Here is a 27420-nt window from a genome sequence, read left to right as displayed (position 1 = left end):
TTTAGAACCACAGGTTACTCTCCAATTTCCTTTATTTGGAAAAACAACCACTCTGATAATTTTGTATTAAGAGCTATTTGGATGCAAGTTGGGCCACAAAACCACCTACTGGTGAGGAGCCCAGGTGTCCTCTTTGGCTGATCCCAGAAGAGCTCAACTTGCCAAATCCAGGCAGCTGTGTTGGTGAGGAGCCTATTAGGTAACATTAACGATCTATTGCTGGTGGCTGACAGTCTCTCAGCAGTGAGCCTCACAACGACTTAATTTCTCTCTGAAAATTTGGCAGCTTAGGGTCCCCGCTGGTGAGGATCTTCATGTGTTGGTTTCTGGAGCTGTTATTACATAGCAAGAGAGATCAGTTTCAGAATAGTAATCATCCTCATTCACAATTTTGAGACTTTTACATTTCTAGCTGCTGCAGCAAAAGAATTTTAACAAAACAAGAAACATATCAAAAATGTCCCTTTTCCCCTTGTCAACCCCCAGGAGTTCACTTTTCCTATGATAGAAATCTCCTCCCTGGCAAACTGGATAAGATTTAATATTTACGAGGCCTCCACCCAAGACTAAATCATTTGTTCAGATATATGGTCTCAGTTCTACTATACTTATGACCAAACCAGGTATTTTGAGGGGATCTCAAGACTGAAGCTCTACTGTACTTATGACCAAACCAGATATATTTTGAGGGGATCTGAAGAACCTATCAGCTGGTATGATAGAGCTATGCTGGCCCTAATAAAAAATCTGGCACATACCTTAATGTCAAAATCATAGCGGGAGCTCAAATATTCATTGAATGAAACATGCAGCTGGCACATTAAAATCGGTAACATGTTAAATCTACTCAGAAGGAATACCTGATGATCCACTATGTCTAATTAATCCAAGAGCCATTTAACCCATATCTCTATTTGTGAGGCTAGTGCTGTAGATATTAGTCTGTTTTGGAGAACAAGGCAAATTAGCTGAATCAGCAAATAATATTAAATTCCATTTAATTAAAACAGTTCCTATTCAAATGTCTAGTAACATAGGATAAAATGTTACGATTTGAAGACAAACGTTGACTCCTGATTTTTCTGTGTTCCTTGACTTGTTTCTCTAATTTTCCTTAATAAAAATGGCAATTGTGTGATTGCGTATTTTTGCACTTCCTCCGTAGTTACAATAAAGCAGACAGTATGAACACATTAAGCCTCTAACTCTCCCAGTATGTACAAGAAAGAAAAGGAAATTGGCAAAAATGCCTGCAATAAGAAAACAAGAGAAAGCTGGTTGGGAAGTGAAATAATTTTATTGGGCAAAGCAGCGTCAACTTTTATCTAACAGAAGCACATCAGTGTTTTAACAACTTTTTACATGAGGAAATATTCCATTTAACAGATTAGACAACATACACTGCCAGTAAAAGCAAAAAAAAAAACAAAAAAAAAGTGTCTTAAGTATTTGCTATGAGTTGGTGAGAAACATCTTAGGTTTCATAGCCTGAGAGTTAAATCATGAAAAAATTCAAACTTTGGGGTTGGCAGGAAAGTCAGCCGGCCCATAATTCTGCATATGTGTGGTTCAGGAGAATTTGAGATTATTTTATATGCTTCAGGAAAAATATATACTTTTTTTAACCTTAAACTGATAACTGTATTTGGGTTTCAGAAACAGTAAATTCTATCTACAACAACAAAAATCTAACTAGCTACAGATTTCTAACTGTGTGGACACAGCAGTGGAGGGCACATAAAGTTCCTTCTCCAGTTAAGAGTGGTCCAGAGGTCAGACTCTGTGCCCAAAGGCCAAAAGAAAAGTAATCCAATTAAAGACGGAGAGAAAGAAACTGATGACCTCGGAGTCAACAGGAAAAGAGAGGGTAACAAACATGAAAGCAAAGGACATTATGTGGAAGAGGCAGAGGACAGAGAATGTAGGGAATATTGCAAAATATTTCAAATGGACAGAAAATAAAACTCATATCCACTAACTACTTATTTTTTCTTTTTTTAAAGACAAAATCTGTTGCCCAGGCTGGAGTGCAGTGGTGCTATCATAGCTCACTGTAACCTTCAACTCCTGGCCTCAAGGGATCCTCCCACCTCAGCCTCCCAAAGTGCTGGGTGTGAGCCACCACACCTGGCCCTTCCTTCAGTATCTTTAAGTAATAAAAAGTTACATATATAGTAGAAAGCCCCTATGTATTCCTTGCCAGTATTCTCATATATTTGGTATGAATTTTCTATGTAATACTTACTTGGTGGGAGGAACTTAGAGGAAAATAAAAACCACCAACCTAATAGGAGAATGGCAGGCAGGCAAAAACAGAGGCATAGAAGGTCATTACAGAGAAAGAGGACAAAAAAAGGTTCCCATAAACAAAAAAAACAGGTGCTGTACTTTCTCTCCTAAAGCTAGCCTTTGCTGTTTCCTGTCTCATAAGGGTTTACCTCCAAGAGAGGCTGTTTCTGAAAAAGAAAAAAATCAACTATCATTATGCCTTATACAAAAACTCAATTGCTATGGCTTTTAATTTCAAATACAAGCAAACCAAATATTCACTTTTAACTGAAATTATGCATTTGTCAGACCTGTCAGTTAAGAAAATTAACCCACAATAACATAGCATAATATATGCTAAGTATAGCCGTTTATACTCTCCTTCACAAATATAACATACAATTGTTCGCGCTCTCCTTATAAATAAAAGGTATCTGACACTAACTTGTGTGTTGAAACATCACTTGAGCAACAGATTACACAGGATTTTATGTTCTTATCACCACTGCACTTCTGTTTTAGCAATTTTACAATTAAATTAACAAATTAACAACTAAATCTCTCCAGAGAGATGATGAAATACATGTGTTTGTCTTTTATTTATTTTTTTTACACAGGATCTCACTCTGTTGCCCAAGCTGGAGTGCAGTGGCACCATCTTGGCTCACTGCAACCTTTGGCTCCTGGGTTCAAGCAATTCTCCTGCCTCAGCCTCCCCAGTAGCTGGGACTACAGGTGTGTGCCCTTGCCTGGCTAATTCTGTATTTTTTTTGGTAGAGATGAAGTTTCACCATATGGGCCAGGCTGGTCTCAAACTCAAGGGCCTCATGCGATCTGCCCACCTCAGCCTCCCAAAGTGCTGGGATTACAGGCCTGAGCCACCATGCCTGGCCAAAATACATATTTACACCCATTCTACATCAAATAATTTAAAGGAGTAAATATTCAGCTCTATTTTCACCACAATGAAGTAATGCTTAAGCAACCTTGTACATCGTTTTTTTTCCTAATAATATAACCCTCTAGTTTCATGCCCTATGGAACTGATCTGATCTGATCTAAAAAGATACTGTACATGTAGCAGCTAAGGGAAGTTGAGAGAATTGTTTTGAGTCGTAAGACCTAGTTTCAGCCTGTGTGTGATTTTGGACAGTCTTGTAACCCTCTCTGAGCCTCAGTTTCCTTAACTGTAAAATGGGTCCTACTTTCTTTTCAAGGGTATTGTGAAGATTAAGTATGTGAATAGATGTAAAAGTGCTTTGTAAATATGCACTACCCAAACACAAGGTATTACACTGTATTCAAATGTAAATAAAATATCTATGTATTCCCACAGCAAGGAAAAATCCAGTTCAACTACTATGCTTTATATCAAATTAATTTGAAAGCTACTAAGCCCTATCCTAAATCTATCGAGAAACAATGAAATTTCACTTTAAGTTGTATGTGTAAGCACTTCCAATATCCTTAGGAAAAAGGCCTATTACACACATAAGAAGAACATACAGGCCAACCAACTTGGTTAAAAATACAGCAACTTTGTGGCCGGGCACAGTGGCTCATGCCTGTAATCCCAGCAATTTGGGAGGCCAAGGCGGGCGGATCACGAGGTCAGGAGATCGAGACCATCCTGGCTAACACCATGAAACCCCGTCTCTACTTTTCTACTAAAAATACAAAAAAATTAGCTGGGCATGGTGGTGGGCACCTGTAGTCCCGGCTACTAAGGAGGCTGAGGCAGAAGAATGGCGTGAACCGCGGAGGCAGAGGTTGCAGTGAGCTGAGATTGCACCACTGCACTCTCAGCCTGGGCGACAGAGCAAGACTTCATCCAAAAAAAAAGAAAAAAGAAAAAAAAAATATATATATACACACACATACACACATACATACATATATATATATATATATAAAATGACTTGGTACTAGGACTAAATTCCAGAAATCCATGTCATTGCATGTTCCTTAATCTATGAAATTAAAATCACCATTAAGTTTAAGATTAGCCAGGCGTGGTAGCATGCACCTGCAGTCCTAGCTACTCGGGAGACTGAGGTGGGAGAATGGCATGAACCTGGGAGGCAGGGGTTGCAGTGAGCCGAGATCACGCCATTGCACTCCAGCCTGGGTGACAGAGGGTGACAGAGCAAGACTCCATCTTCCAAAAAAAAAAAAAAAAGAAAAGATTTTAAGCTCAAACACACAAAACAGTATTAAGACAATGTATTAGAAAGGATTGAAAGTTGTAATAACCCAAAATGTGTAAAAGGAAACTTAAGAATCAAGATAGTTGATCTTGTATTAATTACATTTAGCTTATAATTCAGTTGACCTTTCTTAAAAAACAAAGAAATCGTCTATTACCACTGGAAAGATACGTTTTAACACAGTTGGCAGTTGGTTCCTGAGAGTCACTACACCCATAAAAGATTCATGAAGAGTAATAGAGCCACCTCTCGAACTATTTCCAGTCTAACATAAACTTGTTAAGCAACAAAAGTTCCTTTGTTTTTGGCTGGAACTATAACAACTCAACGTGGTGAGGAGGACAACTTTATTCTGAGATTAGAAGTTGCTTTTTGTTGTGTGTGGTTTTTTTTTTTTTTTTTTTTTTTTTTGAGACAAAGTCTTACTCTGTCGCCCAGCCTGGAGTATAGTAGCACAGTCTTGGCTCACTGCAACCTCCACCTCCTGGATTCAAGTGATTCTCCTGTCTCAGCCTCCCAAGTACCTAGGATAACAGGTGTGTACCACCACGCCCAGCTAATTTTGTATTTTAAGTAGAGACAGTGTTTTGCCATGTTGGCCAGGCTGGCTTCGAACTCCTGGGCTCAGGTGATCTGCCTGCCTCAGCCTCCCAAAGTGCTGGGATTACAGGCGTAAGCCACCACCCACAGCCCTGATCACAAGTTCTAACTGGCTCTTAACCAAAAATGTATTTCTGAGAGCCATCTTGCAACGAAGGATCCCAGACATTTAAAAAAAAAAGGGGGTGGAGGGGAAGGAACACTGGTTTAAAACTCACCAGTATGTTCTCCAGACACTAGAATCACCACAGCCAAAAGCAAGGAGTATGTTTTGTTTTGAAATGAAAAATACCCTCAGTGCAGCCCACTCTCTGTTCCTGGCCCTTCAGATACCCCTCACAAAAAGTGCTAAACATATTTACAGCAATGTGCACAAGTGAGAGCTGAGTTAATTTCAAATCTAGACAAAAGATCTGAGGCTAAGCTTTATGTCACAACAAGTTTTACAAGTCCCTCCACGTATCAGTAACATAGGCATTCTTAAAATCGAACAACAGTAAGGAAAGGCTATCACAACTGGAATACCCCTGGGGGTTCAGTTCTGTTAGCAGTGGCAAAGGAAAACGATCAGATAAACCTACAAAAACAGCAGAAGCATTACGACCAAACCTCAGGTCATTAAATCACAAAAGTACAGCCTTACAATAGGTTTCACTTCGTGAGCTCTATCCTGACAATATGCCTGAAGATGTCCTATTGGTGATCATAAAAGAGGCGAAAACATACAATTTAACTTACTTAACTTTTTAACAGTTTTTTCATTTCAATAAATTTATTTTGATTTGTTGAATTGTTTAAGAGGAAGAGAAGAATATGTTCATGTTTTTCAACCTGTGGGTGAAAAAGAAACCGTATGATTTAATTTCTAAAAACGTTAAGAGTATAATTTCACTTAAAGGAAATGTTACCTACTTGTTTCTGTAACTCTGTGCAGCAGCACTTCATCCTATACATCTTTTCTAAAAGCACAAGAAAAGTAAGCCATTAGGTAACATACAATGTAAAGAAGAAACTTGGGAGTCTAAACATACAGATAGCTCTCCCCCTTGTGCATGGGTTCCGACTACAGAGACCTGGATGGATCCATTTGGGCTCTGAGACGATCTACTACCGTGGTCTGAATTTGACTACATTAACAACCCATGTCTCCAAGGTTTCGGCTGTCTATCATCTCTCTTTTTGGTTGAGGCCAGGTCTGTTAAACATACATCTTATGAAGCACCAAGAAGATGGAATCTCAAAACTATGACTTCTCCTTTTGATCAGGATAAAAGTAAATTGGAAATAAGGACATGCAGAATGCCTGGCATTTTCAAAGCCCTTTGTGTCAATTCCCACAGCAGTGCTGACAAGTCTGATCTAAGGACTATTTGGACTCGGAGGACTGCCTCCATCAAGGCGGCCCTCCCCGGCAGCCATGGGAATCAGAATCCCACCACTGGATTTGTGGAGGAGGAGGAGACAGTATGGCATGGGGAGTGAGAAAAGGTCAAGTCAACTAAATTGATTCTCTCTTATTCCTCACACTTAACATCTGTTATTAATAACACTTGAAAAGAATACCTCTATTCAAAGCACTCTGCCCCTGAGATGTGATGTTTTTTGCCAGACCAAACGTCACCAGCTTATCAGCTACATCGACAGTCCCATTCTCAGAACATTTCTCAACTGACACTGTATGGACATTCTTTGTAATTCCTTTCACAGAAAGCATTACATTCTGATTCAACATGAAATTTTTTAGCAGCATTATTATTAATTGAGAAGAGCTTCCATTCAATTCCATTAACCCTGGAAAAAATGGATATTACAGTCTTTTAGTCTCTTTTAAAAAGATATAATTTGGATAAATTATCTAAGAATAATAAGCAAAAGGCTTACTGGACTTCAGCTGGATTTAGGTATGCTTTGATGTACTACTGCTGTTGCATTACAAAAGGCAAATTTATTCAATACATATTTACTGATCACCTAACAAGGCATCAAGCACTAATCTTGGACTAGAGGGCACGAAACAGACACATCTGTCCCTCATACATTCCAACAGGAGAAACACACAACAAAGATAATTTTCCAATTCTGAGTCAAAACCTAAAAGGACCATGAAGCAACTGGTATGGTATTATCTGCAAGTCCTCTGCATAAGGACATCAGGAGCGACACTAAAAAGCTACTTTAAGTATTTTTGTTCACTTTATTCAAATTTCAACTAAGGAGCTGAATATATGATTTATTATGCATAAGGTAGCCAAAAATGGTGTCATCTGAATGCCTTTAGTCCCTAAAGAGAGATGTGACAAAGCAGAAAGACCCCAAATGAGAGGTCAGACACCCTGGTTCACAGACACCAGACACCCTGGTTCACATCCTGGCCCTGCCACTTACTAGCTCAGCAACCGGGGCAAACCGAATCTCTGAACCCTGGCCCTCTGAAACTAATCTATAAAACAAAGACTGATTGAGTATAGTTTTTGTGAGAATTCGATAAAGAATATGAAACTGATTTGAAAACTTAATATTTAAAAACATTAAGGCACTTACTGGAAATACCCATTTGATTCAGACTTAGAGCTAGGAAACACAAAGAGGAAAAAAAACAAAACAAAACCCAGACACCTAAATTGAAAAGTGACTTAGCTGTCTACCTTCAAGTGAACATCTAATAATTTGGAAAGGAAGCGCCAGGTGGCTAGACGTGATTGGTTGCACTCTGCAAAGAGGCACAGTTTCAATGTTTCCGTAGTCTGCATACAGCACTTCCACATCAGTGTCTGATGTCCCCAGCACAACTGCACGATACCAAAAATCATCACCTGAAAACAGAATGAAATCTCAGGTAAGAATTTACAGTCAGTGACTCCTCCTACTTTAAGATGGTTATTCATAGTTATATTTACGTCACTTAAAAATCCATGCCAAAATTTCTGGTTAGACTTCAAACTAAATATAAGCATTTACCTCTACGCTCCTATGTAAAATGTAATAGAATTATTTTTCTTTCTTTTTGAGACAGGATCTGGCTCTGTAGCCCAGGCTGGAGTGCAGTGACACAATCTTGGCTCGCTGTAACCTCCACCTCCCAGGCTCAAGCGATCCTCTCACCTCAGCTTCTCGAGTAGCTGGGACTACAGGTATACACCACCATGCCCAGCTAATTTTTTATTCTTGGTAGAGATAGGGTCTTGCCATGCTGCCCAGGCTGGTCTTGAACTCCTGAACTCAAGCTATCCTACTGCCTCAGCCTCCCAAAGTGTTCGGATTACAGGCGTGAGCCACTGCGCCCAATCCCTAACAGGATTTTTTTTTTTTAAATGCATAAAACCACAAGAATAGAGAACAAGAGAAAAAACCACAGAATATTGGAAGCTGGAAAGCAGATGTCTGAATGAAAATTATTTAATAGAGCCATGGTAGCTCAACCAAAGTTGGCAATGGGGAAGCCAAAAAGCATCCCAGCTCGCATCACAAATCCCCAGTCCCTAAAGTCTCAACGACTGGTGCTACTCATTCAACATTAGGAGTTAAGATGGAGTTGGAAATGAAGACTGGCCAAGGAAGCAGAGTTACTTGCAAAGACATCTGAACAGGCTTTGGTTCATACACTTATTTACATATAACACCTACTTTTAAGCTGCTAAAGAGAATGGTGAGCTTTATGTTCCCATGTTTTAATAATGCTTCTACTTGAGGGCAGAAGACTGGAGGTTTCCTCTCCGGAGACAATGAACCACAGTGGCCATGGACTGGAGAGCATGAGGCAGAGCAGACCAGGGGAAGTTTAACACCGGCGGGCAAGCTGTGCACTCCAGGCAGGAGGCAACCAGCCCATGTGACAGCCCATCAAGATGGTGACACTGGGAGTCTGCAGTGAAATGGCAGAGCCAGATCACCCACAGTGAAGGCCACCAGTGGATAAGCCCCTGCCCACTCTCAAAGCAACTTCCCAGTAACTTCTCAGTGCCCCATCTTAAATACAGGAACAGCACAGGATCACCAGAGATTTGCAGAAAGCTTCTAACACCACAGAGGAGACCAAAACAAAATAGGACCTTAGGGAAACCAAGGCAAAGGAGGAACATGACAATGAACATTAGAAGACTGACAGTAATATCCTTGGAGAAATGACATTCCACGCTTGAAAGAACAGGGTAGTATTAAAACACATACACATGAAAAACCAAAAAAAAAAAAAAAAGCTATTGAAATTTAAAATGTGATAGAAATGAAAACCTAAATTAAAAAAGTTGGAAGGTGAAATTCAGGAAATCTCTTTAAAAACAAAAAAGATGAAAGAGAGAAGAGGACATTTAGCAGAAGAGTCCAAATTAAGCATTAGAAGACTTGGAGCTCCTAACAGAACAGAAAACAAAAGGAACTAAAAGCATTAATTCAGGAAAGTTTCTCAAACTGAAGCTCATGAATTTCTAGACTTAAGGGGTCCACCTACTGAGTGCCCAGAAAAATAGTAGAAAAAGAAACACCATACTAAGGTCACATCATAAATTTCACAACAGGTGAAGAGAACACTAACTGTTCCAGAAAGGGGGAAAAAACATACGAAGTTTGTGGAATCCAGAATAACATTAATCTTTTGACCAGAAACACCAACAGCTAAAACACAATAAAAGCAGTGCCTTCAAAATTGTAAGGGAAAAACCATTTCCAATCTAGAATTCTATATCCAGGCAACCTATCAATTAATGATTAGGCTAAAGACTTTTTCAAACATAGGAGGTAACAGAAAATGTCTTACATGCACCTTTTCTCAGCTTCTGGAGGACAGGATCCGCCCAAATACTGGAGTAAATCAAAAGGGAAGCCGAGGATCCAAAAAACAAAGTGGGAGGAGGGAGGAAGAAATCTAGCTAACATGGTGTGGGAGGCAGAAGCACCATCCAGGAAATAAGGGGGTCAGGGCTGAAACGATCTCAGCATGGTGAGGAAAAACCCAGGATAACAGCTCAGGTCTGGAGGACAAGCAGCCTGTGCAGAAGCAGACTGGAAGGCTGAAGATGCCTCCAATATGGTAATAGTTGATAAAGTACATGTTGTGTTCTTTGCAGGAATTTGCACTAATGCAGAGCACTAGAGATAATTAGTGAAAGTCTATAGAACACTAACAACAAAAGTGGCAAAAGAGAATGTAACTGTAATACACTGCACAGCTCAGCTGTGAACAGTGCTCATGCAGTCCTAATGCAGTAAGGCAGAATACTTACAGAACCAAAAATTATGATTTATCCTGGGAAGAAAGGGAAAGTGTAGATCCAGTTCTCATACAAAAGAAAAACAAAACTATGCATGTTATCTGCAAGACCATGAAATTTGAAGGTCCCCAACTTGTGCCCCCTGAACAAAAGCAATTTGATGCCCATCTAACCACAAAAATGCCTTTGTGAGAGGTTTGGGATCCAGATGGGGGTTCTGAACGCCACTGGAGCCCAAGATTGAGGAAGGCTCTTTGAGAAGGCAGGCCCATGCCCCAGTGGCAGACTTTCAAGACCCTGTTCCTAGCTACTGACTGGAAGCAGTCCTGTCCCCAGCTGATCTCAGCTCTTGCCCCATGTGGCTGCCATCCTGCCACCAGCCATTCTGCCACCAGCCACCTCTGCCCAGGGACTGGCAGGAGCCATACTTATCCATGACCCCCAGTAACAGGCCTGCCAATTGGACTTGAGTGTGGACCATGAAGCAGCACTGTAACCTGGCTCCGCTCCACTTAACCTTGATCCCAGAAGCAAATCCAAGTGTTATTTATATTAGCATAGGAAATTTATTAAAAAGAGATATTAAAATACAGAATGCTCAAAGTATACCCTCATCAATGAGCCTGACTCCCTGAGGCATTTCATCCTTCTTTTAGTACATTCACATATGGAACCCTATGAATTCTTTGCAACCCCTCCATAAATAAATGTAATGTGACTGATCCATTAGAATAGTGTGGTTATCTCGAGCTGGTTATCTGTAAGTACTGACAGATTTGTAGAAATCTACCTATATCCTTGCCTAAAAATAATCTATATAGAATCAAAAAGCTGAATGACCAATATATGAATTAAATCCACAAGACTGCCTTCCTTAATTTCTCTCCCTAAACCAAATGAAATAAGCAGCTAAAATACCAAAATCTACATAGTATCACGTAAACGAAAACAGACTAAATACCTTTCCTCTAATATTTTCCCTAAAACAACCTTACTTGTGTATTTGGCACAGCATGCATCTCCAATTCTTGGTCTATAGGGTGGTCGACTTTTCGGAGCATTGCAGTATTCTAATAATTCAGCTGTCAATATGCACAGCTTTTCCTGATTTTCTAAAATATACAAAAGCAATCTTTTGTGAAGAAAATTTCCAATGCTACTATTAACAGTATACAAAAGAATGGCAAGTCTAATCAATAAAAAAACCCTTTGTGTATTAAAATATGCATACTGAAAATATATACATGTATATAAAATATACATTATATTTGAAAATAAATATACCCACTATTGGTTGCCATTTGCAGAAGGTACGCAATCAATACTGGGAGGGGGCAGGGAGGAAGCCTCCGGTGGATCAATTGCTTGATCAGGGTGGTTATACTGGTTTGTTCACTCTGTGAAAACTTACTAAGTTGTATTTTTACAATTGTTTAGTGCACTTTTCACAGTGAGTGCTATACTTAATAAAACTATCCTCACTAGCATTTCCAATTCATCATACCACATGTTGTCAGAATCAAATAACCCTAAGCTCCTGCTTTTTGGTACACAGAATAAAGATCATTTTGTAGTATTAGAGATAAATTTAAGAGCAGTTATTGGCATTACCACAGTTCTAACTTTGAAAATTTGAAACGAAAGGTTCATTTTTTTCAGCTTTAAAAGTGCCTGCAAATTATTCTAAAAAGCACTCAACTTGCATCTTCAGATACAAGGATAAAGTCATATACATTTAAGGGATTCCTTAATTGTAACTTTCACGAAAGAACAAAAGAAAATTAAAAATAAATTTTTATGTGCTACTTTTCTTCAAGATTCGTTCTAGTATGAAACATTTCTCTAAGTCTCTAAGGTGTAGTAAAGCTATGATTACGAACGGATTACAAAGTCTTTCGATAGATCTAAAGCACTAAATATGATTCAATATAGATAACGTGTTTTTAAACAAGAAATTACACAGTAATTAAGGACACTTTTGTTATAAAAAGCTGTAGACCAGGCCACTGGGCAGGCAGGTGCTGACTGTAGTAGGGCTTCCCTTCAAGTTCCCACTTGTGTTTCGTAACTAAATTGGCCTTAAGTGTTATGATCAGTTCTTCCTTAAAACAGTGAGCCTCTTCTCCCCCCTTCATTTCCTAAGGAATTCAAGACCGGCACCTCCATTTTACAGTTTAAAAGACAAGCATAAATATTTCTCAAATTTTGGTTTCTTACCTGGCATCCCGTTTGGTAGAGCATAAAACAAGTTTGGGCTTATGATTTCTAATACATTTGCTTGCACAGTTTTATTAACTGGCAATTCTATCGTCTTCCATTGCTCAGCTGAAGCGGTAGCTGGAAGCACACAAAACACAAGTCTCACACATGGAATAAAAAAAAAAAATGTACTGCTGTTTTCCTCAGTAACATATTTAAATCAATCATTTGTTCATCAATTGATTATCAACATTTCCAAATCCCCAAAATAAAAATCTGTATTTTCACAAAACAATCTATTCCATTTGAGGGATTGTGTGGGCAGTACAAAAAAGTTCAGTCTACAATGAAATCCTTGAACTATTACACTCCTGTAGTGTATTTCTCTGTATTTCCATCTCTGTCAAATGCTTAATTCTTACAATTTACTCAAGCTTCTAAGGGAGATTATCTCTGTGTATGTTTATCTGATAATTACATTGAAATGAATGTTCAATAAAATAATTATCTTTCAATAATATAATATTAACCTACTAATCTATGTCCGTAAAGCCTATCTCTACAGGAAAATTGTCATTTATGACGGAATAATTTTCAGTCTCTGAGAGCAAAGAGTAACAAATTTAAACAAATAAAATGGTTTTAAAACGTTACCTTGAAGTCCCTGTATATGAACTTGAAGTTCATGTTTATTAACAAGTCTGTCATCTGGTAAGTCTTTATGTGGTGAAGCAGATTTTAAAACCAGATGTTCATCAATCAGAACATCACTGATTATTCTGGGATAACGAGTGGAAAGATCAGTGAGTTCAACTCCTGTCCCATTTTCAGTGACTTCAACCACTCTGGCTTGCAATTTTACCCCAGCAACACACATCTGGAATCTTGTTATGGCTTCTTCAGACCAATGTTTGTTTCTAGACTGTATATCTGGAAAATAAGGACAGCAGTAAAAAGAATCCTATGCACAAGCTTCAGTTTTGCTTTAGTAGTACCCGTACCCAGGACCAGGTCTTTGCCAAGTTTACTTTCAGGTCAGCAAACCTGAGTATCTTCAATATTCAATTACACACCTACATCTTGCATGCCTGACTTACGGATAATGCATTTACTAATACACTCTAGGGTTTTAGGAGGCTCAGGATCTTTCCTTACTTTCTCTGCTAACATATCTTTACCTGGCATTTTCCAATAGAAAAAGGAGTACTGTTTTAGAATTCACCATCATGTTCTGAGTTAACCATTATGCTGGTAGAAGATGTCAGCTGATATACTGCCACTTCTGTGGACAGTTTTCTAGTAACATCAAAATGTTTTTCATTATGTAAGCAAAAATTATTTTTCTTGGATAACTTTGGCTTACACCCTTGTTTTCTTAGCAGCGATTTTCAAACATGAACATGTATCTCAATCATCCAGAAGCCTTGTTAAAACACAGACTGTGGGGCCCTACCCAGAGTTTCTAATTTTGGTAGGTCTGATCTAGGGTGGGGGCTGAGAATCTGCAGTTAGTAACAAGTTCCCATGTTGATGTTGCTGGTTTGGAGGCCATAATTTAAGCAGCGCTGGAATAAAATATGGTAATTAAGAACAATAATCTGGGCCAGGCACAGTGACTCATGCCTGTAATCCCAGCACTTTGGGAGGTGGAGGCAGGCGGATCACCTGAGGTCAGGATTTCAAGACCAGCCTGACCAACATGGAGAAACCCCGTCTCTACTAAAAATACAAAAAATTAGTCGGGCGTGGTGGCACATGCCTGTAATCCCAGCTACTCAGGAGGCTGATGACGTAGGAGAACCGCTTGAACCCGGGAGGCAGAGGTTGCAGTGAGCCAAGATTGTGCCATTGCACTCCAGCCTGGGTAACAAGAGTGAAACCCTATCACAAAAAAAAAAAAAAAAGAAAAAAAGAAAAAAAACCCCAGTAATCTGAAACATATTGTAAAATAAATAGAAACAGATTAGCAGAAGAAATAAATTCATCTGTGCTGCCTGACTTTACCACTGTTCACATTTTGGAATCCAACCACCCATACTTTTTATGTGCAGATGTCCAAAATACACACATGCACATATACACATATTCTCTCATATATTCTATTATAAAGTTTTTATAATAACTGCTACTATAGGTATAATGCCAAGCACTGTTAAGTGCTTTATAGTTTTCTCTTAACAACTCATTGAGGAAGGTAGGAATAACTTCCAGATAAGGAAACAGAAGCACAGCAAGTTTAAATAATTTGTCTAAACATCTCATAGACAGCAAGCAGCGGTTGGCTCTGAAGTCTGTTGTCTTCATCACAACACTTTTTTATAACCTGTTTTCTTCACTTAAATCATGAACAATTCTTATCAATAACACATATTTAACATCATCCATAATGACTGTGCAATAGACAGTTAAACAGGCAGAACTTTGGGTGCCAGACCCTGTCCTAAGCCTTCATTTAATCCTCCCAACAACCCTACGAAATAAGTACTATCATTATTCATTTTATGAATCATTTACCCAATCCGCTATTATTGACTATTTATGTTATTTTGTCATTATTAACAGCAGTGTAATCATTATTTTTGTAACTTACTCTGTGCAATTCCCGGATTTCTCTGGGAAAAATTACTAGGAGAAAAATTACTAAATCAGAAGGTATGAACACTGGAGGTTCTTAAGGAATCCTGCCAATGCCTTCCAGAGGATCAAGGAGTTTTTATTCCCATGGTCAGGAAAGCAGCTGCTTCCCTACTCTGACAACACTGGACGTTTTGGCCAATATGGTAAATAAATTTCTAAGTTTTATTATAATATGAAGCAGGATCTTCTAACTCACACAAAATGTTAACATTGTAGATACTAACACTTACATTATATGCCGCAAGTATTAGAAAGTAGTTGAGAAAGTTTCTTATGGTATACCATACCTGCTAACCGGCACCGTATTCCCTGAAAGGGGAGGTTTAAAAATGTTGATGATATCATTCGGAGTTCATCTGCAGTAACTTCTTCGATGTTTCCATAATCCACAAAATGTACTTTAACATTTCCATTTGGTAAGATTTCCTTGACTAAAGCACGATACCAATTACCATCACCTAGGTTTAACACACAGTTTGTGACATGGAACATTTCCTTTCTATTGGCACTTGAAATACTTATCTTGAAAAAAAGCCACCCTTTGTCTAAAAGCAGGTAATAAATTTGCTTACTTCCCCAAATCATGCCTTTCATTTTTCAAAATTCCAAAATCTCTAGAATGAAAGAATTCTCAAAATCTATTTTTAGACTATCTCCAAAATGTGTAGCACCATACTTTTACATTTGATATGAATTAAAGATTTCATTCACAACCTATCCAATAAACAGAATGTGAAGGTGAAGGTAAGACTTGAATATATTTGTCAGTTTTGGAGATGAGTAATACTCTTAGCACTAATGGCTCAGATTATTTTACTTGTTATGTGGTAAAATAAGTACTAAATAGTAAAAAAATTATTGTAATGAAGATGTCTCAAATAGATTTCCAAAATACTCTAAACACTTAGAGTGACAGGAAACACCCTGCAGTGAACAACTCTTCCATGAGCTAACTTATTTTAATATTACCAGAAATTCTGGAAAGAAAAGCATTAAAATAATGTTTAATGAAGTTTAGGCAACAAAGCATCACTTGGAGATTCCTTGTTACAAAGAGAAGGAAAAACACATGACATTGTAAGCATTCATTTAGTCTTGGCCATGAAAAACATTTGCTTAAACATTAAGAAAATGTGCACTAAAAATAAGAGTTGAATGTTAAGAAATGTAAGGTTCTAAAAGTCAAGATTACATCAACTGCAACTTACCGGCAAAAAAAGCACAACAAGGTTGTCCTATCTCTGCCTTGAAACCATTAGGTAACTTCTGCTGGCAATGTTCTGCTAATGACTTGTTCAAATCATTCAGTTTCTTTAAATCTGAAAATAAAATACATATAGGATTAAAAAATTAAGAACATATTTAAAAATAAACAACATAGATTTTCCTTTAAAGTCAGAAAATGTCTTGATCATAAAAATCACAGGTACCGCCCCGAACTACTATTAAGTCTACCCAATGCTTTTCCTTATTAAAAAACCATTGGGCAAATAAGTTACTTAGTTAATACTCTCGAAAAACCCAACATCTTTTTACTGGGCAAAAAGAAACAATTAGAGCATGATTATCAGTACACTCAAGCATGAACTTTGCAGAGAGATAAGAAAACCACATACAAGCCCATACAGACACTACATAAAAGCTGGCCTGAAAGTGACGATAATCACAAAATGGATGGCACAGGTAATGTGTTAAGAAGTCAGAGCTCATGAGCTCTGCATGCTGGAGGTTTCATAAAGAAATTCGAAGTACACCACATTTGAAGGAGAGGGTATTTCCAGAAGGAAGACATGGCTGTCAGACAAAGGACAGAATTATGAAATTAGGTAACCAAAAGTGGGCAGCAGGCTAGCGAAGCACAGAAGTGGAAAAGTGGCCACTGGAGAGTGACATTGGAGCTGTCCCTGCAAAATGCAGATCACGGAGAGCTTCTGAATGCAGAAGGGATCTGAATCACTTAGTAGTAGTAAAAGAAAAGCAAATGCCTTTTAAGTATGTAACAAAGGCTCACTTACTAAAATGGAAAACAAATTCTAATGTTTCAGAAGTTTCGCCTTTCAGATTAGCCTAAATAAGTTTAAGGACACGCGATAGACAATGATACACTGCTGCTGGGGGATTGTTTGCCTGGCCTCTGAAGAACACTAGCTCTCAAAAGCACAAACACACATATTCCTTAGACATAATACTCTAGTTACAATTTCAGCAACTTGTCCCAGGGATCTACTCCTAAAGTAAAAATCACAGTACAAGGATTTGTTTTAGTAATAAAAGCTTGGAAACCACTAATTCTGTACTTATCCACACTTACTAGTGTGTATTTATCCACACTAAGTAGTATTTATCCACATTTAGGTTAAATCTCACAACTATGGGGTGAGACAGGACCCTATCTCTAGTTTAATGTCCTTATTATCTAGTTTAATGTCCTTATTATCTAGTTTAATGTCCTTATTTAACAAAGAAAAACCAAGATTTGGAAAAGTTAAGATCAATGATGCTCACCAGAATGGCTCAAACAAAAAAGAAAACACACAATGTTTGTGAGGATATGGAGCAACTAGATGTTAACTTAGGTTAATTAAATTAGGATAAACCGACTCAGTGGAATATCATGTAGCCATGAAAAAGAAGAGAGACTAAACAGCAATGTGGTATCACAGAGTGGCTCCTGAACAGAAAAAGGACACTAGTGGAAAATCTAGCAAAAACCAAATAAAGTTTGGAGTTCAGTTAATAGCAATATACCACTGTTGGTCTCTTCATTGCAACAAATGTGCCACGATCACATGCTAACTACAGGAGAAGCTGGGTGAGGGACATACAGGAACTCTATGTACCATCTTTGTGATTTTCTGTAAACCTAAAATTATTCCAAAATAAAAACTTATTTAAAAAGAGACTAAACAGTATGTGACCTGATATCCAAAATGTAGTGGAAGAAAAAATGCAAAACTTACCATTTTATACTATTTATAGATATAGAAAAGGATTATATATACTCATACAAGCATATGTATAGAGTATCTATGAAAAAAATATTTGGAAAATTGAGAAGAGGAACCACGAAACTTACTTTCCACTATATACACTTTTGTAACTTTTGAAACATGTTTTCATGTTTCCTTCTTCATCTTTAGAATTTTTAGATTATGTTTGTATAATCACCTATAAAAATAGGTGCCAAAAATACAAAAGAAAAAAAAAATACTTGGGTGTGGTGGCACGCTCCTATGGTCCCAGCTACTCAGGAGGCTGAGGCAGGAGAATTACTTGAACCTGGGAGGCGGAGGTTGCAGTGAGCCGAGATTGCGTCACTGCACTCAGGCCTGAGCAACAGAGTGAGACTCCATCTCAAAAAAAAAGAAAGAAGAGGTAATGATGGGAGGGGATAGGAGGGAAACTTCTGAGATACTGGTAATGTTTTATTGCTTGACTTAGAGGCTGGTTATATAAGTGTGTGGAGATTGTGATAATTCATTATGTTGTACTCCTATATACACATGTATCTATATGTTACATTAATACTTCAATACAAGTTAAATTTGTTTTTTGTTTGTTTGTTTGTTTTCCAGAGACAGGGTCTAGCTCTGCTGCCCAGGCTGGAGTGCACTGGTATGATCAAGGCTCACTGCACCCTTGAGTTCTTGGCCTCGTCATCCTCTTGCCTCAGCCTCCCAGTGCTGGGATTATAGGAGTGAGCCACTATACTAGGCCGAATTAATTTCTGTAAATGAATTTAGGAGATACTCTATGACATGTAAACTGGTTTAAATATAAAGAGGTATTGTTGAAAACAGAAATAGTGGCTTAAAAGAGAACAAAAGCTAACTACGTATAACCAAATCTTTCTTGGAAATACAAATACCCACTTGGCCCTGCTTGGAAAGAGGTACTTTTATCACTCAGTAACAAACTCCTGTGAAGTTATTATCTATGCCAATGTATTTGTAAAAAGAAACAAATGACAAGGGTCAACTTACCATCCTCTTTAAGCACATGGCAATAAAATTCTCCAGGACTATATATCACACAGACCACAACATCTACTGTTTGGTCAACAGCAAGCTCAACCCATGTCCACTCCAATGGATCTACTTTTCCTTCCACACCCAAGGGAACTGTGAAAATAATTAAACAGTAAATGGACATAGTGGAGGAAGGATGTAGCAAGGTTGGGGTGGCTGAGGAATTCGCTTTTGAAGAACTGAATTTCCACTGACTTTTTAAGTGACTTTATAGGAAAACTAACCTTAAAGTCAGTCTTACAATTAATTATCTAAGTGATTTACATTTCTGATCATCAGCTGCTGACAACCTATAAAACTCACCATAAAATTTTATTTTTCAAACATTCTTACAGGTACTTAGATGAATGCTTGATTTAAAAAGATGAAAGGCTTTCAACATAAATTCTTTTTATAAGTACAAAAAACTATTTATTTATAGAACCGTCTGAACTCCAGAACAGGCATTATCCAGTAAACATCTGACTTACCACTGTCTTCTTTCACGTCACTGGGTTTATCTGTCACCATCCTCTGTTCTCCCACAGCAAAGCCTGCATCTATGAGAACTCTGCTAACACTGACATGAGGCGTCTCGGATTTATCAATAAGCTCCACCAGGGAACTGTTTTCCAACTTGTCCACCACTTTCACTGTGATTATTTTGTTCTGCACAAGTTTTTTCATGAGACAAATAGCTTCTGGAGTCCAAATTCCTAATGATGGCTTTACTCCTAACAAAGAATTTTGAATGAATGTTACAATTATTCTTAAAGCACTTAGAAATTTAGCTAACTTCCCCACGTTAAACTTAAGAAACCTATGGCAAACACTGGAAAGGAAACGTGTCACTTAAGAGGAACATAAAAATGAACACATAATTAACAAAGAAAAGGCCTGCTGGTGTGCAATGGCTCATTCCAGCACTCCGGGAGGCCGAGGCAGATTTGAGACCAGCCTGTGCAACATGGCCAGACTCACATCTCTACCAAGAAAAAAAAAGAAAAAGCTTGTAAAAAGCTTCTATAATGTGTAAAACAAAAACCACGTTAATTCCATTGATATACAATGTCCAGAAACACAAATCTACAGAGCCAGAAAGTAGATTAGTTATTACCTGCAGAGCAAGGACTAACTATAAATAGGCACGAGAGACCATACCGGGCTGATGGAAACGTTCTAAATCAGATTACGGTGATGTCTGTACAACTCAGTAAATTTACTGAGAATTATTGAATTGTATAGTTAACATCTGAAGTGAACACTATGGTAGGTAGGTAAATTATAGCCCAATAAAATAAAGCCACAAACAAAAGTACGAAACCATCTCTGAAGTAGTACTGGTCCCTTATAAACATACGAAACACTGGTGGCACTTACAACTCGACCCTGAAAGGGCACTTACAAATCAGCAATCCAGGAGTTATGCTTCAGTCAGTTTATGAAATGCAAGCGCCAAGTAACTTACAAAAAAAAGTTTAGCCTCACTAGTAATAAGGTGAATTGAAATGATTTCACCTTTAGCTTATCAAAATTGGCCAGGATGAAATAATATGGAAGCATCCCTTTGATGCACCAATGTGTACAAGAACGGACTCTCTCATACTTTTTTGCTGGGTATGTAAACTAGGTCAACTCTTTCTGGAAGAAAATGTACAACATGTATTACAAACATGAAAAGAAGGAGACTGACTGACTTGTTCCACTTGTGGGAATGTAGCCTAAGGAAGTATTTTGGGATATAACTACATTTTGCAACATAGCCTAAGGAAAAGATCTTGGATATGCTGCAGATGTAATAATAATACCCTTCTGAGATAGGATATTCTTTCTAAATTATGGTATGTTTGAATGAAGCCAACTGACATGGAACGAAATCTCTGATCCTAGTGGGATAAATGACATATACAGTAACTTTTAAGCATCTGATCATGTTGTTTTGAGAGGCAGCTTTTCCCTGTTTCATTTCTCTCTTCATGTTTTCATGTTTCTTCATTTTAAGAATTTTTAAAGAATATGGAGGCTATAAAAATTTCATACCTGCTAGCACACACTTTATAGCTTGCATTGGCAATTCCAACAACTTTGGGATTATGGGACAAAGTCTCATCAAACTAAGGATTTCAAAGTTTCCATAATCTACATATCCGACCAGTACAGATTCTTCAGAAGCGTAAGCCAGAACGGAGGCACGGTACCACTGATCATCCTCTGAAAAAGGGAGAGACTCAATCTCAAATGATTTTTCCACTGCAGATGTAAACAAAAACCTTTCCTCCTCAAATTAGAGATGGTCATTTATAGATTTTTCTTTGATAGATATCAAGCTTATAGAACAATATGTTTACTAATTTTGCTTATCAGAAGCCTTCAACTCCTAAAACGTAACCTTTATTAATAGCTTACTACAGTAATTATGTCTTATGCTGTCATTATTAGTTTACATGTCTTGTCTCTCCAGTAGTTAGCTCATTAGGACAGAGAACATATCCTGATCATGTGAATCACAAGGTCTCAATACATGAAGCATTCAATAGCAAGACTAGTTTTAAAACACCTGGCAAACATGGGTCAACCAGACTCCACTAACCAAGTAATGAGTTTACTGAAGGATTACTGCATCTCCCCTTCCATGAGGCCACTGGGCCTCTCTTTGGCAGGGAGTAACAGAACCTGGTTATCACAAGGCAGGCCATGTGCCATCCAAAGGCTGCACCATGACAGCTCCACACTTCCAGGCCGTCTTGCTATTTCAATAAAACCCGTGAAGATATGAACCTGGGAGGTTCCACATCCACCTATTAGCTTAAACAGAATTATCTTCACCAGTCCCCAAAAACCAAAAGGCTGACAAAATAACCCAAAATACCTCCTTTATATCTCCACCTCCTTGACACACACAGGCCCTCTGCCCTTACCCAGGTCAGACCACACTCCTTTCAACCAGTTTAATTTTATCTATTTAAAAACATGATTGGTTCACTGTAATATTCAAACTTTAAGTCCAGCCATCAGTGCAAACCAAAGACTCTCTGTTTCAACAGTTTTTACTCAATTGTAAGTAAAAAATAAATAAAAATGAATTTAAAAAATCAGTAATACTCTTTCCTTACCTGAGAACTGAGCACAACATATATCACCAATGGCTGGATAAAAATCAGAGCGTGGAGGCAACTGACCACAGTACTTGCTAAGCGATGCCTGAAGTTCAGCAAGCTTTCCTGAAGATAAAGATGACATTTTAAAGAAACACGCATCTATACATTATTTCTACATGTCATCTCTCGAAGTACTTTAGCTTGATAGAGCAAATCAAGAAAATTGACTTACGGCCACTTTGCAGTTGTTGACAAAAGAAGTCTTCTGGTGTTTGAATGTGGGCGACCACACCACAAAACTTATCACCCACATTCAAAGTTAACACTTTCGGGATCAGGTCACTTTTGTCTATGACAATTTTGTTTTCAGTTGTCATTTTTCCAACATCTTCAGGATCACCTTATCAGAAGAAAACGGAAAAGCAAGGCATTTTGTTTTCATCCAAAGTAAAAAAAAATAATAATAATTATGCATGCTTTAATCATTTTAAAAAGAGTATGACAACGGCTGCAAGGTTCCTGGAAGATGGCAGTCTGAGAGGTCATAGTGTTTCTTCTTCCCAATAATAAATGTTTATAAGGGCAGTCTTCAATGTCACCAAAAGCTAGACTGGTCCAAGATAGAAAATCAGCGACTTATAAAAGACAAGTTCAGATCTAATTAAAATGCTCTATAATACACTCTTTATAGTCCCTAAAAGAATTCAAGAAAATGTAATTTGGAATAGATACCCTCTCATTATACTCAAGTAGAAACACATCAGATTACATTAGGACCTACTACTCACTCTAAGTGAAAATGATAAACCCCATAGGGAACAATTTATTAGGGTAAAATTGTTAGAAATTTAAAATGCATTCAACAGTTCAAAAAAGATACAAGCAACGTAAGTAACAAGTCAAGAGAAAAATAATTAGGGCTAACCTAAGAGTTTAAGAAGGAAAGGCTTCAAAAGCACAATGAAAAATAACTCAGAAGAGAAAACTCACAGAAAAGAAAAAAGTATATGGTTTATAAAATTTCAACTATTCAAGCAATATATTTTTAGTATCAAGATTTAGAGACATTACGACAACAAATCAGAATCCTAGAAGACAAAAACCACTACTGCTTTAAGGAACTCAAGGATAAGATACCATTCACATAAAACTAAGGCTGACTTCATTGTTTTAAACACAGAAATATGAGAAAATAATTATCTAGATTATAGACTTATTAAAGGAAATGGTTCTCACCATTAACCTATAGGTTGACTCTGAAGGCCAAGGGGAGGCTGGGATACACCACAAAAAGTGGAGGGAATTTGCTATCTAGGAATGACCTCTCAGAATGTATTACAATGGATTCTTGATGTTAGAAATCCCACTGAAATGGATCATTGGCTCTAAACAGTAGCCAAAGTAAATTTAATGATCTCAAGTGTAAAAGGTAAGAGAGAGGCTCAAATTAAAAACCATTTCTTAAAATGTTTCCAAAAGAAATCACAACATAAATAAGGGAGAAGACAAGAGAAAAATTTAATAGCAAGGAAGATGAACAATTGTCCTGTTGTTTCACAGCACAGTATGCATAATGGTGAAAAGAGCACTAAACTAGAGTAAGGGGGCAAGATTCTGGTTCTCCATCTCTGGGCTTAAGGTAACCCACTGGATCAGTCAGCTTCTGTTTCTTCATGTGTACATAGGTGGAGTGGGAGATCTGGACAGTTCGTTTCAACTGCATGAGTCCATCATAAGATCCTCCATGAGTTATTGTTTAAGAGACAGAGTCTTGCTATGTTGCCCAGGCTGGTGGGTGATGGCTATTAACAGGTACAATCATAGCACACTGGGGGCCTCAAACTCCTGGTCTCCAAGCCCTCCTCCCACCTCGGCCTCCTGAGTAGCTGGAACTAGAGAAGAGAGCCACTGTGTCAGCTTTTAAAAATTGTATCTGGCCAGGCATGGCTCACGCCTGTAATCCCAACACTTTGGGAGGCCGAGGTGGGCAGATCATGAGGTCAGGAGATGGAGACTACGCTGTCCAACATGGTGAAACATCGTCTCTACTAAAAATACTAAAAATTTAGCTGGGCATGGTGGCGCACACCTCCCACCTACTAGTCCCAGCGACTCGGGAGGCTGAAGCAGGAGTATCACTTGAACCCAGGAGGCAGAGGGTGCGCCAGCACTGCACTCCAGCCTGGTGACAGAGCGAGACTCCATCTCAAAAAAAAAAAAAAAAATTGTATCTTAAGCATCTAATGTATGTCAGATGCCATACTCAGCAATGGGGAGAAGTAGTTAAGTAAAAGGTCACAGTCTTTGCATCTAGATATTCTAAATCTTGTAGGAGACAGAAGCTGTTCAATCAGGAGCTACAGTGTGACAAATATCACAAGAGGGTGCAAAATCATAATGCCAGGCTGACTGCAGCTGGGCTTAGGATCACAGTAGGAGGAGAGAGGACAAAAGCATGGTGATGTCGCTGGCTCCGTATGCTGACATTAGAGATCAAGTTGTAATGGCTTTCAGCCAGGCTAGGCCAAAAAGGGGCAGGACAGGAGGACTGATTTAATTCTGTGGCAGAGGCACAGCTAAATTTTTAAGAAGGTGGTTTGATGGGAACTCTTAATATCCCATATCTCATCTTTTCTGACTTCCAGATCTGATTCTCCCATACCCACCAACATTACTTGAATCCAAAAAGCTGAATACAGAGGTGTCTCAAGCCTTCATTCTCTATGTTGGCTTCAGAATCGTGTCCAACCCCCTTAACATAGCTCTTGCGACCTTTAATGATCAGCTCTAGCTTACCTCTCAACCTATACTTTCCCCATCCTACATACACCTCTTCACCAGTGGCCAAATCTAGCCGTACTTATTTTTCAGTTTCTCAGGCCTGATCATGCTTTTTCCCATCTCTAGGCCTTAACACATGTTCCTTTTCGTGCAACATACTCCCCACCCGCAGCACCTGGTTATTTCCTGCTCCATGTGGCATCACTTCCAGATGGCTTCATTCCAAGTCTTAGGTACCCTCCCACCTGCTTCCGTTGCACCCTGCACTTTCTCTATCACACCTAATTTCTCTATCCCACATAATGTCTTCTGCTTGTCTGTACTGGTCTTAGCCTTCATGAAGGTACCTTCATAGTGCCTTAGTGAAGAAGATATTGCTCAATGGATTTCTTGTTGCTTCCATTGGACACCTTCATAGCATCTGATACTACTAATGACTCCCCCTCCTGGAAGCATTTACCCTCTGTTGCTCTGGCAAGGTTCTTCCCATTCTGTCCCCACCTTTCCCATTACAGCTCCTCACTCCACGTTGCAGGTGGCCCCAGCTTCCTCTTCCTCATTATTCTTCCTCACTCTATTGCACCAGAACTTACGGTTTCAACCATGACTACCTCAAGACCACTAACTCTTCTGGTTTCCTCCACCAAATGACAAGGAACTGAAAGCTTTTCATCAGAGCTGTTCCACCAAGATTTGTGTCTCAGGCATATCACATAGGCAAGTACTCTAAGAATAGAGATAGGGAGATAAACTATGACATTGGAAAATTATTTCAATTGTCCATGAATGATGAGGATTCCTGAGCTAAGAAAATGGTAGTGGAGAAATAAAAAAAGACATATACAAGGGATACTTGGGAAGAAGAATCAATAAAGACTTGGCAACCAATCAGATAGGGCAAAGGATGGGAGGTAAGGAGGAGGCAGATTTAAGGATGATTCAAGTGTGCTCATGTGATAGGATGTGGCCAACCATGGCACTGTCAATCTAGCAATCACCTCTGAATGAATGAGCAAGAGGCAATGAATTATATCTACTCCTAAAGCAATCAGTACAGGAGCAAAGTAAAGGATCAAAAAGACAACACTAGTAACACAGGTGACTAGGCAATGAGGAAATAAAATACTAAAAGCAGCATTTCTTGGTTCTCTTGTTAATCTAAATGAACCACACACACACGTTTTTACAGAAGTAAAAAACCATCAGAAACACCGTCCTGCTGGAAAAGAATTTTACAGCCCTATTAATTACTGGCGGAATACCCAATAAGGAAGGAAAACAAACTAAGAAAATGTGAGCTAAAAAGCCCTAACTTGGAAGGGCGTGGTGGCTCACGCCTGTAAGGAGTGAGCACTTTGGGAGGCTGAGGCCAATGAACTGCTCTAAGGTCAGGAGTTCAAGACCAGCCTGGCCAACATGGTGAAACCCTGTCTCTACTGAAAATACAAAAAATTAGCTGGGCGTGGTGGCAGGCACCTGTCTGTAATCCCATCTTCTCCGGAGGCTGAGGCAGGAGAATCACTTAAACCAGGGAGGTGGAGGTTACAGTGAGCTGAGACCATGCCATTGCACTCCAGCCTGGACAAGAGTGAAACTCCATCTCAAAAAAAAAAAAAAAAAAAAAAAAAAGCTCTTACTCTAAAGTGTTATAATATTTAATACGTCATAATCTCTGATGATTACCATGTTACGGATTCGTGTGCAAAACAGAGGAGGAGAACAGGCAGGAAAGATTGAGATTAGAAATGATATACTAAATATAAAACAGCATATTTAAATCTTTCATAGAATGTTTATCGTTAACAAGTCTTAGCAGTGATAAAGTTGTGCCTTTGTTTAATAGGTAGATGGTTTCAATAACTGAAGCTTCCATACTGCTCAATATCAATCTATACTCACTTTGATCTGCATTTTCCTTCTTAGAATCTTGTCCGTTGGGTTTCAAGCCATATCCCATTTCTATAAGCACATGGTCTAATAGTTTTCCTAAAAAGTGAGTAAGAAAATATGCTTCCATTGAGAAACTATACAAAGAATTATGGGAAAAGCATAAAGAAGAAACAAGTCAATCATACGACCCACGTTCATAGCTATTAATAGGCTGACATGTTTTGCCAGTTCAATTCCTATGGGCAAGCTATGGTAATGCCCAGCCTGAAAAACTGAGGCAAAATTACCATAGTCACCTGACAATTTTTTCTCTAAAATCTAATTTTTAAAATTTTTGTGGGTACACAGTAGGTGTACATATTTATAGGTTACATGAAATGTTTTGGCACAGGCATGCCATGTGAAGTAAACACACCACAGAGGAGGAGGTGACCATCCTCTCAAGCATCCTTTGAGTTACAAACCATCCAATTACAGTCTAAGTTACTTTAAAACGTACAATTATTATTGACTACAGTCACGCTAT

The 27420-nt window shown here is 38.5% G+C and overlaps 1 protein-coding gene across 3 annotated transcripts in view; it reads right to left on the bottom strand.

Moving 5' to 3' along the window:
• Positions 1-1286: 1286 nt before the first annotated feature.
• TDRD1 (tudor domain containing 1) overlaps positions 1287-27420 on the bottom strand; it is a 53233-nt gene continuing 27099 nt past the window's right edge. For 2 of the 3 annotated variants that reach the window (XM_025397017.1, XM_025397018.1), the window contains exons 11-26: positions 26904-26990; positions 22456-22623; positions 22239-22346; positions 21166-21336; positions 19617-19859; positions 19102-19239; positions 16327-16437; positions 15406-15576; positions 13136-13411; positions 12500-12619; positions 11278-11394; positions 7721-7888; positions 6639-6866; positions 5988-6034; positions 5819-5906; positions 1287-2456 (exon numbers count right to left, since the gene is read on the bottom strand). In XM_025397017.1, coding sequence (XP_025252802.1) covers positions 2425-2456; positions 5819-5906; positions 5988-6034; positions 6639-6866; positions 7721-7888; positions 11278-11394; positions 12500-12619; positions 13136-13411; positions 15406-15576; positions 16327-16437; positions 19102-19239; positions 19617-19859; positions 21166-21336; positions 22239-22346; positions 22456-22623; positions 26904-26990 — 2273 coding nt within the window. In that variant the 3' untranslated portion in view covers positions 1287-2424. Of the gene's footprint in view, positions 2457-5813; positions 5907-5987; positions 6035-6638; positions 6867-7720; positions 7889-11277; positions 11395-12499; positions 12620-13135; positions 13412-15405; positions 15577-16326; positions 16438-19101; positions 19240-19616; positions 19860-21165; positions 21337-22238; positions 22347-22455; positions 22624-26903; positions 26991-27420 lie in introns of all 3 variants that reach the window. The other variant, XM_025397019.1, reaches the window with a different exon arrangement.

This window comes from Theropithecus gelada, chromosome 9 (genome assembly GCF_003255815.1).
Source record: "Theropithecus gelada isolate Dixy chromosome 9, Tgel_1.0, whole genome shotgun sequence".
Taxonomy (NCBI): domain Eukaryota; kingdom Metazoa; phylum Chordata; class Mammalia; order Primates; family Cercopithecidae; genus Theropithecus; species Theropithecus gelada.
Note: the sequence above shows the minus strand (reverse complement) of the source record. Positions and strands in the feature narration are given on the sequence as shown.